The 12,246-nt window shown below is 35.9% G+C and overlaps 2 protein-coding genes across 2 annotated transcripts in view; one reads left to right on the forward strand and one right to left on the reverse strand.

The window, feature by feature from the left end:
* The window catches only part of LOC106658516 (tyrosine-protein kinase transmembrane receptor Ror), a 44,737-nt gene that overhangs the window by 17,555 nt on the left and 14,936 nt on the right, over nucleotides 1-12,246 (forward strand). The window lies entirely within an intron of this gene.
* On the reverse strand, nucleotides 1,649-3,165 carry LOC106658094 (phospholipase A1-like). Its single transcript, XM_014379917.2, has 6 exons — nucleotides 2,794-3,165; nucleotides 2,614-2,717; nucleotides 2,235-2,542; nucleotides 2,109-2,171; nucleotides 1,795-2,046; nucleotides 1,649-1,730 (listed from the first exon to the last, which is right to left on the reverse strand). The coding sequence occupies exons 1-6, from the start codon at nucleotides 3,139-3,141 to the stop codon at nucleotides 1,669-1,671; spliced, it is 1,137 nt and encodes a 378-aa protein (XP_014235403.2). The 5' UTR covers nucleotides 3,142-3,165; the 3' UTR covers nucleotides 1,649-1,668.

Consider the following 12,246-nt stretch of genomic DNA (forward strand, 5'->3'; position numbering starts at 1 on the left):
AATTTTCATAAAATAAAAATTCAACTTCAAAGAACTTCGAGCTATAGAGCCAAAGCAAACATTGCGACCCTTGAAATTACTCATTGAATAAACATGGTTATCACGGCAATCCATATATATTCCGAGAAGAGTACATTCCACGCATAGATATTGGTCAATAGCCCGGCGTGATTTGTTAATAATTACCCTTTCCCCTTCCCCGTCTACATGACCAAGCTTTGCATAAATAATACGTGAGTACAGCGCAAATGACGCGAAATTTAATTTTTGCAACTAGCAAAGCCATCGCGCGAATCGTAATTATACACGTAAAGGCGGCTCTTATCCACGAAATCGCGAATTACCATAGCACGCCCAGCCCTAAGCGTTCAAAGCTTCAAATTATGCCTCAATCGTGATAACAGATTTTCTCACTTATCGTATGATTCTTGCGCCTTCATGACTGGGTTTCACGTCCCCTCTTCTTTATAAAGACAATTAGGCTGGCACGCGAGTACAAGTTCATGCGCTTCTCAACCTTTTATTATACTTCTTACACCGCTATCTGTATGTGTACATAATGTGAGCCAAAAAGCCCTCGAAATTTTGACGGACAAAATGTACCTGCAAGCTCCGTACTGTTTCAAGCCATAAGCTTTCGATGATGCGATTTCCCGGTCTGAATAAACAAACTCAATACTTATGCTCGTGCCCTAAAACAGGTACGCGTGTAAGTAATTTGTAAAACTCTTATAAGAGGATTAACATAATTTAATTTCCGTTGCTTTCGAAAAATGTTCGAAAGCATATAAATTATGATGTATCAACATGAATTTGGAATGAGCTTCAATTTTCTCCGTTTTCACGATTCAAAGGGAGATTATTTTTTCTCTGAAATAACACATAAGCGGCTTTGGAAAGAGGGAAAATAGCCTCAAAAAGCACGCAAAAGCCACTGCATCGGCCACTACTCCATTTACGGAACAAATCAAATGCGTTCTCGCGTGCGAGGAAACCGAATCCGCAAGACCTGGGCACACTCGTATACACCTTTCTAAAATGACGTGCTGGCTAGATGTGCAATGCAGGCGAATACGCGAGCACATACACCGAGCGCCGCACCTATATGAAATTACACACCGTGTCATCCCCCAAATGACACCCCCTCCCACCCCCTCTGTAAACTCCTTCTTACAATGTGCTCTCTCGCGCAACGACGGGCTTTTATCCCAGGCGTGTAAGCGCGGGCTATACGTGTGCGCGCGTGCTTTGGCAAATAAATTATTGCAGAAACCTGAGATACTTGCGAGCAGCGCAGAGCCAGCGAGGATATAATAGTGACGCAGACGCTGCGTTGCCACCATGCCTGAGCCATGTCACCGCCTGCTTTCAAGCGTATTATGCGCAAATTTTGATCGATAATGCCCTAGACAAGTTTTTTTCTCTTATTTTGCTCAAAAATATTTAAATAATAATGGCTTATAATGATAAACATTTATGATCTCGTTAAACATTGCTTCATTATTAAACATGAAACTATTAAAATTGAATATTTTATGACCAAGATAATTCAAATTAAAAAAGAAAGAATACAAATTTAATAGTAAAAAAAAAAGACATTTTTATTACAAGTTTATCATTACTTAAGAATGAAGATAAATATCTAAAGGACACTTGAATCGTTATCGTTTATTCTAGTACACCAGACTTAATTTCGTCTATAATCTCTGCCATTTGTTTATTGCCTACATCTGAAAAAGGAATAATTTAGCAAATCTTATGTAATATTTCTAAAATCAATTTGTTTATACTTACTACAATATGGAGGTTCAGAGCCTGTCGGAACAAAATATGTTCCAACTACGCTCGGAGGATTTTCAGTCGATTTAATACCCATTATTGCCGCCTTGTCGAGGCTGTTTCTTTGTTGAATTACATTATCTAAATCATCAATTTTTAAGTTCCACTTGTAAGCTTGGAACTCGCAAGTTTTTTCAACTGCTGCTAATATCGAAGCAGTGAAAATTTCGTGAGAGCGCCCGTGACTGCATTTAGCCTCGTCAAATACTAAAAAACGGTCAAAATTTTAAAATATCATATTTTGTTTGTCATGTCAAATCTTCACTCACTCGTTGCCATTTGGACACATCCTGGTTGGAAACTTCCTCCATTAGGGTAAAAATCAACATGCCCTAGAAGTAAAGAGTCAATAAAAATTGTTACGCAAAAAAAGTATGTCTAGCTTTTATTCTTACCAATTGCTTCGGGTAAACCTAATCCAGCTTTTTGTAAGGGAGCCGCATTAGTATGGATGATGTCGACGTAATCGGCGTGAGATTTGTCAAGCCTATATTCCAGATTTTTCAATCTGTAGCAAGGTTGTGCTGGATCCAAACCTACTATTCTTGATACTCTCCAAGTTTTCGGCAACTTTTTCAATAGGTGCGCAGCGCGGCCACTGATGTGAGCCCCTAAACTGTGCCCAATGATAGTTAATTTTCCTTTCACATGAATTGTATCGTTATTGTCAACTGCTGCTTGATGTCTGACCGTGGCTAGAAATCTTCAAAGACATTGACATTTGGAAAATATTGTAAATTCACAAATAATGCATTTACTGAATAGAGTACGTACTCGGCTACAGCTTTACCCACGACTTTTGCATGTTCAACAGCATCTGCATAGTTCCATGTATTACTATCTTTTTCCCAATCGACAACTATTACATTGGCGTCATTCTGGAATAAAATACATATGATATTGATGATTTTTATATATGATATTCTTCATGCTAATCTAAGTAAAAAAACTCACATATTTTAAAAGTGCATCTTTCATGTTTCGCACCCAATTTTCTGTACCTTTTGACAAGAAACCGTGAATGATAACATAAGTATCGCGATGCATGGCAAAATGCACTGCATCAAGATCTAACTCATCGCCATAATTATACGTAACGTATTCGGGATGATTTCGAGAAGCGAAATAAAAACGTATGTCTTCTTTTTCGGTCTTTTTGCCCAAAATGTTATGGAAAAATGATTTTATATCCTCATATACCTTCATTGATATGCCTAAACAATGAATTTCTTCTTCTGCCCGTACATGAACACTTTGTGAAAAGATGAAACTACACAGTAAAAAAATGTGAGAAATCAACATTTTTTTTGAAAAAGTACTTTTCACTTTAAACTAATCCCCAACACACTAGTTGCTTAAATCAGTATTTACTATTTATAGTTATTTTTTGCTTTCGTGACTTATTTTCTCATAAAATGGTGCATTGTAAAGTTTGACGTAAATTAATTACGCAATTTTATGTACTACGCCAAGTCAAACGTAACAGTTGCAATATGTAAAATAATTTTCAAATACTGCCTTAAAATTATAACAAAAATCAACAATGGTAGAATTCAAAGATCCTTGCACAGCTATTATTAAAACTAGCAAAAAGTTGATGTTATATCAACTAATGATTATGATTCAAGGTAACCCAATTTACAATATTTGTTCCAAAAATCTTATAAATCTTATCGACTGTATATTTTCATCAATGATGTATTTAGTCAAGTTACTCTAGTGCAGTTTCAATAGTCCGATATGTCGGTAAGTTGGAGCCTTGGACTTTATCAAGTAGGTCATGAAAAGCAATCAATGAACTCTTGACTATTTGAATTCTCCAAACTTGCATTGAGATAAAAATAGCTACTCTAGAAGTTTAATAAAGAATGGCATAAAGCCAGTGTAAAATGTATAAAGAAGCTCAATAAAATTCTTCTAATAAAGGGAAAAGAATAGTTCCACGGGCTTATAGAATTCAGTCAAATAGAATAGTTCTCATAGTGGAATTTAACACTCGTACAGAAGACAACTGCAAGACAAGCTGAAATAGCACACATGAAAGACATTTCGTATCTAATGAATTAGCTCGACGAGGACATGTAAGAAGCTATATCATTAGAAGGCTTTGCATAAATATTCCGTCGCGTACAAATACCTACACAAGCATCGTGCGAAAGGGCGAAACGAGCGTCTAGCGTGAGTCGCGCGGAGCCTCCAACAAACTGGATAATTTGGAGCTTCGCACACGCGCGTAATATTGCTGCTCGGCCCTTTTGAATCAATTTGCGTAATTTATAGATGCCAACCCGTCTTAGCGCTGTCCCATCCCCCTCCCACGTACGCCGGCTGGGGCTTAGGCTTCGTTTATAGATCATTAATGCAGAGGCTGCTAGCATGTTTACACGTATTATGATACCTTGCCTCGACTTGCTAGCTCTGATGTGATTTGCTTTGATATGTATAGCATAAATTTTGAACAAATCCAAAAAATACGATTGTTTCACTCGAAAATAAGAAGTTTGCATTAAATTTTTGAAATCTGATCGTAGGTGCGCCAATTGCGCACGCGTTGGCAATTTATCCGATCTAGCATGCAAGCCGAAAAATAATTCCAACGGATTATAGTAGAGTTGCTCGTCTGAAATTTTTAAGGCTTTGGACTGCTATAGCACAAGCAGTGGCAGTTGCTTTTGCGGCAGTCCGCACGGTAAAACTATAACGTTATAGACGCAGCTCCTGTAGGAACGCTCGCACTCGTACAGGAGGCACACAAGTAGAGAGACAGACTCTTTTCTACATCTGCTGACGCGTACGAACGAGATATCTGGATAAAGGCTCCTCACCGCAAACGAGAACGTCTGAGGTGTACGTTTTCACGAGCACATGATGTTTACACGTTCATTTATTCGTATGGCGACAATTCTAACGGTGAGAAAACCGTAGAAATGATGAAAATTTTTATTTCAAATTCATTGTCAAATCAAGTGGTAAAAAAGATATTTGATGTTTTTGAATAAGCAAACTTATCGTCTCGAAGATCTTTAAAAAAGATCATTTCTTTTTTTTGCGTCGCATCTGCGTCGTATAAAAAGATGGTTATAGGACCAACAGCAGCAGCCAGCAGCGAAACGAGCGAACGCAGCAGGCTACTTAGTTAAGAAGCGAGCGAAATCACGCGTTCTTATCTTTTCTCACATTCTTTTTTACCCCGCCTGTCTCACTACTACGTTTGCTACGCGCACGCACGTGGCGCATCAGCTTTTTTCTTCTCTTTTCTTCTTTCTTTTCGTTTTCTTAGGCACAAAATCCGCAAGGACGTGCAGTAAAAAAAAATGTACGAGTCAATTTCAGACACTTGTTTCGGGGAACTACTGCGAGATAAATAGGTTAGAGCCCTGGAAAATGAGAATTCAAGTTGTGAAAACCCTCGTTTGAGATTATAAAGAAATTCTGCAGCACGGCGAAATATGTTTCATTTTTTGCCGTATACAACTTATATTTCTTAAAGCTTTTTCAATTGCAAATTAATTACAGTACTTAGTCTCGCACTTTATTAGTCGGGGTAATTTGTTTTCATACGTAGACATTGCAACTGTACCAATGACAATTGTTCGATTTCAACAAATTTCAAACTATATAATTTCAGATAAAAGAATGTTGATAAATCTTAGAAAACCAGTGTGTAAATAATTACTTTAATCAAATTTCTACATAAACACGTGCAGAAATTGAATAAAAAAGTCTTGATTCGTCGAGAAATACGGAAACTAACGAGTATTTTAGTTGGAGAAACTAGACTAGAAAATAACTATAAAATACTCATTTTTTTGTCAAATATAACCTACATGTAAGGGAGAGAGAAAGAGAACCGCGCACTCAACCACATAGCATGTGTAACCGCAAGCCCCTTTTTCGTTTCTCGGGCCACGTTGCAAGGCTGACGCGCGCATATTCTTAACGCGGATGAAACCAAATTTCACCCATTCCAATGGTTAAGGTGTGTATGGAGGCAGAGCACCCGCGTCAGTATACGAGCGCGCGCAATAACTATGCAGTACCTAGTCTAGACCCCGAAAGCTGCAAAGGATTAGAGTGGCTGTGTGGCACATACTACCTACATATATATGTCTGTGAAGTACGGAATAATCTGCCTGGAGTTGTCTTTGTCCTTCTTTCTTGCATTATTTGCATTATCTGGGCGCGCCTAGGTGTACGTTTCATTATACGCACTTCCATAAATCAGGATGCACTTCACCAAGTCCGATAATCCGATCATGAAAGCTTTCAATTATCTGCGCTTTTATAGTTACTATAGGCATTAGAAGTTTAACCATTTTTTTTTCTCTTAATTTTCAATATGCTTCCGGAAAGTCGAAAAAAGTGCATGAAAATTCTATGAGAAACTTTTATTGAGCCGTTCCGTTGTTTAAATTAATGATTAACTTTATTTACTCTGCATTACAAATATCAAAATTTATTTAATCGAATTTTTTATCTGCTAAATAGTTCTCTTCTCAAAAAATAAATTCAACCTACTACTCATCTCAATATTAGGTATAGTTTTTACGAGTGATACTACAGTAGAGTTCAGGTGTTCGAAAAATGTTTATTTGCAACAAACCAAACATTCGTAATACCGTCATCTCGATCATCATAACAACAATAATCCGAATCCAATCTGAGGATTATAAAATTCTTGTTACCTGTCGGATATGTACAGCTTATACATAGGCAATAACAGGGCGACGTTATAGCTGTCATATTTGATGAACGGGTTGATTCTCAAAGCGCATGTACGCCTACATATACCGCGTGTCTACATATACCGCGTGTCTACATATACATGCATTATACATACACGTATATGTACATGGCATGCATATATATGGGTATACAGATGTACACGTGCAAACGGACTAACCACGAGATATAATCATTAGTACGAATTACGCTGAGGTAAGGCGTTGGGATTCAGCAATTAGACTTGATCCTGCAGTGTACGCCACTCGCTGTGTTTACTACATGTGCAGAGTCCGTTCAGAACTTGCATCTCGCCTGTGTAACCATCATCAAGGTGATCCGTCATCGATGTTCCAATGGCCAAAGCTCAACTTTATATTGCTGTGTAGCTTAATCCCTATACAATTTAGCTGTATTGGCCCTCCGGAATCGTAATTAATGAATAATACCGGAGATCAAAGAGTCAAAATACAGCCTATCTATAATAAAAGGCAAAAAGCTCCTTTTAATCGAGCCATCGATTATATGATCCTCGGGATGTTGGTCTACGCAGTACCGAGTAACGGAGGTAACATTTGTTGTTTTTATTAGATAGTGTCTTTTTCGACGTTTCTAATTAAAACACGTAATTCGAAAAGTCGGCGGTAAAGCTTACGCGCAGTGTCACGCAGTCCATTCTCGGGGCGGGTATATAAAAAACGCTGCTCGCGTTTCCAATTAACGATCGCGTCGCGAATATACGACGCCACTTTTGAACCTGCCTGACAACATTGCCCTGCGATAATACTCGACTCCCCGGGCATAACTTTATTGTTCTTCAACTTTTTATTGGGACGAACGGAAAGCTTGAGAGCATGTCTGTGCTGTACGTCGTATACGCTTGCCTGTGCGAATCGTGCCAACTGCCACTTTTGTGTAAGCGTAGAAAAACGTTTTGCACGCGATAACGTATCGGAAATCTTTTCGCCTTCGGTACGAGAGAATCGATTGATTTTTTTATATCATAAAAGTTACATCCAATTTTTGTGAAACTTTTTTCCCTCGATAGGTCATGGATGAAACTCTGCTTAGTTTATGAAATTGATACCTTATTTTATAATTTATTATCGTGCCTTTGTTTCCTGCTTCAAATGTTGAATTAATTATTTATAATTTTCGTTTTTCAGCGGGAAATCAACGAAAAACAGATCAAACATAAATTTCATTAAAATTAAATCATGCATATTTAAACTCAAACAGACCATACTGGCAAATTATGATCAGTTTCTCTGCATTTAAAACTTTAATATGAAACTGAGTACCGATAAACCAAATTTTCGATATATTCTTGCAAATAAAATCGTTTTGAGTTACATTGGATGCGTTTTAGTTGTATCATATTTTTTATTTGCAAGTCAAGAGAAAAAAAAACTTTTTATTTGCCTAAAATTTAAACAAGATACGACGAGACACACGCAATAAGAGTCGCAAGGCTTTTAAAAAGCTTTTAATGAGTAGTACGTAGCCGCACCTTTTATACTGAAATATGATGAAATACCTATTAAAATCTCATTATTTTCTTGACATAGTTATGTACGTTAGCTTGACATAACTTTACGTACATACCCATCCGTAGTTAATTATTGAATTTCTAATTATGAAAAGATAGTTGAAATTTAAAACTAATCTAGATTCATGCGGCAGTATTTATTTATTTTCACTGATTGTAAAAGAATTGTTTTTACCATATTAAGAGTTCCTATGTTTGTTTCATTTTATGAAATATTGTATTTGTTTAGTTTTTGAAAATTTTCAAATTTGTTTGAGTAAAAGTTTATTTTATTGGCTAAAATTGACAATGACCAGTTGATTAATTAAATTGTAATTCAAATTGCAAGGAGACTGTCCCACCTTCAGGTTATTAATTTTTACAAAAATTTTTATGATCTTCTGGTCTTCAATTATAATCCTCTCTGTGATCTATTTAAAAACGATTTTCTGTACAATTATTTATCTATATAAGCAACGAGTTTTAGTAAAAAGATCAAGATCAATAAAGCCTTCGAATCAGCCAAAAAATACGCGTAAATTTTTTCAGAATTTGTAAGACCGTCTATCGCTCTTTTTTAGGTGCTTTCAAAATCTGCTGGCCTTTATACGTCAAATCGGTACCTCTAAAAATGTGCGATAATTTAAAAAAATTCATCTGTATTTTGGCCCAAAAATTTTCGTAAAAATCTGTGAATTGGAAGTGAATCGAAATTGAATCTGTGAATAGACTAGTTGTAAAGACTTATAATTTTTAATTGAAAAACTAACGAGACTTACTGATTATTTAAAGAGCTCGTCAATCGATAGTTTTTTTGCCAAAACGAGTTTTCCGTAAAGTTTTTTTATGGTAAATGATACTTGTAAAGTAAAGTAAATATTTATAGGGAATTCAAAATTTTCATTATCGTATTTTTGAAATAGATTAATTAAAAATAAGAATGAATGGTCGAAAAATTTTCTTATGTGATGATTTGAATATCATCACTAATATAAAGTCACTCGTTTCTTTAGTTTAATGTTCAACGTGTGGAGCGCTTCTTAGGAGTTGTCAAGATGCATTTGTCTGACGAAAAAAATTTTTTCATAACACTTCTGCGAACTATAAGAAAAATTTTCTCGCATAATTTTACTTACGTATATTCGTAAAAGCGAGAAAAACTTATACGACTGCATTTGCTCATGAATATATATGTGCCTTACTCTTATACATACGATAATACTCAGTTATACGTGCACATGTGCAAAAATAATCCCTCGACGAATTAAGTAGGATGAAGACTTAATATTATTTTATACCCTTGGACCACAGCAGCAGCAGCAGCAACGGCAGCTTGAGCTTGTGCAGCTAATCTCCATTAGCACAAATTACTCGCGAATTATGGCAAAAAAGTAGCGGATTCTTCGCCATAACGCGCCTTAAAGCATCGAGTCTACATTTTCCACCACGTTGGTCTCACTTTTATGCTCGTTCCTTTTTACGAGCTTTAATGCTTTGGCGAAAATACAGGCCCCCTGAGCTTCAAGTGTTTTCAACCCAAGTCAGTTCAAAGTGTTTAGCAACCTGGTATTATAATTTTTTGAACTTGGCGTTGAAGTCCCTCTTCCAATTTATTGAAAATTCAGTAGGGTTATTCTCTCAGCGATTAACAGCAACAGTAGCTGCTATTCAATTTTTCGGTTAACACCACTATATTGGTGGACTGGATCTATAAATCTAATTTTTATTCACCCGAAAATGTAACTTTACTAGTCGGACAATATATTGTTTGTATCATAGCGCTCTAGTATAACCATCATTAGGACAATTAGTGTTGGGAACAAATTTATACTTTTGGTGTATGTACGTTTACAGGCACAAAAATATTTCAAAACGTGACGACTATATACGACGTAGTAGCTTTTGCTCACGAATTTCAAGTGTGATGTTATTAAAGGATCACGAATTCAACTTTATGTTAAACTAATCAAGTTGATCGTTTGTTATGAGCATTCGATTACAATATGATCATGCGAAAAGTTCTAGCAAAACCTTACGTCAAACAACATTTAAATACATCATGAATTTTTGACAAATTTCATAATATTATATATCATCCGAATACAACGGGATTTTTATCGTAAATTGTTTAAATAGTCAGAAATTGCAAAATTCAAACGGCTTCATTTATTTTAAGTTTAAAAATATACAATATTCATAAAAAAAAATTGTAAACAAAATACTTTTTAACCCTATTAAACAAATAAATGAATGTTTTTCGTATTTTAAACACTTCTTTGCCTAAACAGATGTCTTTAAACCTTTCAATCAAACTTATAATATTTATAAATAGAATTTTGATGAATAATTTTCATTTTGCGAAATAAATAGTATCAATTTTGTTCAAATAGAAGAAAATATAAATAGAAAATATACCATGAATTCAAAATAATGATACTCTAAAAATTTCTGGGAAATTGAACTCAATTTTCGCTTCAGAAAATAAAGGGTCCCTTTGAAGAAATGAGCAGGTTAAGCGTAGGATTTAAATCGCTAACGAATAAACTGATCTTCGTCGCTTAGACTATGCTAAAAGCTTCGTCTGCGCCGTCGCGCATAATCGCTTCATTATATTGCTTCCACGTAATAATCACTACGGTCACTGCTGCAGTTCGATTGCTGTAATCATAAGTTCATATTATGTACGCGCGCAAAGGACAGAGCTGCAAAAGCTTTGATGATACGTACATGTACGTATATAAAGTTGGAAAGGAGAGCGTGCAGGAGCTGTATACGTGTGCGTGTTCGTGTGCATGGGTCCATTTATAAGCAACGCAACGATCCGTAATCGCAGTCGATCGTTATTTCCAATTCTCTGTGCGTAAATTTTGCAGTAAGCTTCTATTCGTTTGTATACATAAATACGTTAAGTCTTTATACTCGTATACAGGCGTATAACTGAATTTATACACCGCTGCGAGTTTATGCAATTTTGCTTTTACATAAACGGAGCGTACGGGTAAAAAATTCCATATTCATTAATTACAATATAAAAATATAAAACAGAGAAAATATCGCTAATTTAATTCTCAACCATTGTCACAGTTACGTTTAACAATTCATTTCGCTCTTTGTATCTCTGTAGCAATCCTTTTTGGCAACCTTGCACGCACCCCGATAGGTTGCATTGCCCTACTGCAAAATCGTATCTTATCTATCATTATTTCTTTCTCTCTTGGTACTCATTCAGTCGATAAATATGCATGAGACTTGATTCAATGATCAAAGCTCTGCACACACATCATATTTCTAATATGAAATATTACTATGACGTGCAGGAAGACGTTTGTATTTAGGTATACCTAAGCAATGAGCCAACTAATGACTTATGAGCCATTCGCGAAACAAGCTTTATCCTCCAAGCATACAAGCGTACTCGCATTGTAAAATCATTGACAGTCGAGGAAAGTTTTCAAGCTCGAGCTTCGGGTACGTTGCTTTACTTAAACAATGGATTTATTCTTTAGGTAATCAAATTTCTCACAATTTTTCATTAAAAAATTCACTTAGCTGTCTGGATAGTTTGATATTTTCTTCATTTCACAATGATTTTTAAATAAACCAATACTCTGCAATTGCGGAATATTTAAAAATTTTTTTGTACTCCAAGTTAACGTTATTTCTGGGACGTTAAAACTTGCCGAGTCAAGCACAGGAAGAATTCTCGCTCCCTTTTACCGAAAAATATGATAAAAAAAGAAGACGTATAAAGAAAGGCAGATAGAAAGTATTTCGCGTTCACAATAGGCTCCATCATAGGACGATTTCCATATTATACACGACAGCAACAACAAAAAAACTCGAGAAGATTCTAGCTCCCTCTGTTACGAGCGTATAAGCAGTTATATGGGCGAATCGTAAGGAATGTATTGTGGGACCAATAGCGGGAAAAGCTGCGCAAAACTCAAGCAAGCGCGTTCGATTTTGCAAACTAAGCTCTTCTAATAAGCACGCACCATGCACAAATATATATCTACATATTGTATATATATATGGAAAAAAGAGGAGGCTTAAAGCCGTAGGATATACTGCATAGAGTGGGCAAAATGTATGGAGGCAAATATTGGAACACCCGATATAAGCTCGCTTAAAACTCGAGCTGTGAAATTTTGGTCTTC

The sequence above is a fragment of the Trichogramma pretiosum genome, unplaced genomic scaffold (assembly GCF_000599845.2).
Source record: "Trichogramma pretiosum strain Unisexual culture from Peru unplaced genomic scaffold, Tpre_2.0 scaffold16, whole genome shotgun sequence".
NCBI lineage: Eukaryota > Metazoa > Arthropoda > Insecta > Hymenoptera > Trichogrammatidae > Trichogramma > Trichogramma pretiosum.

Bases quoted from the DNA above. Each gene is read 5' to 3' on its own strand.
- LOC106658094 (XM_014379917.2), bottom strand. From the start codon at position 3,141: ATGTTGATTTCTCACATTTTTTTACTGTGTAGTTTCATCTTTTCACAA. The intron at 2,718-2,793 runs GTGAGTTTTTTT...ATTTTATTCCAG, and splicing joins AAGATGCACTTTTAAAATAT to AATGACGCCAATGTAATAGT. The intron at 2,543-2,613 runs GTACGTACTCTA...ATGTCTTTGAAG, and splicing joins GTGGGTAAAGCTGTAGCCGA to ATTTCTAGCCACGGTCAGAC.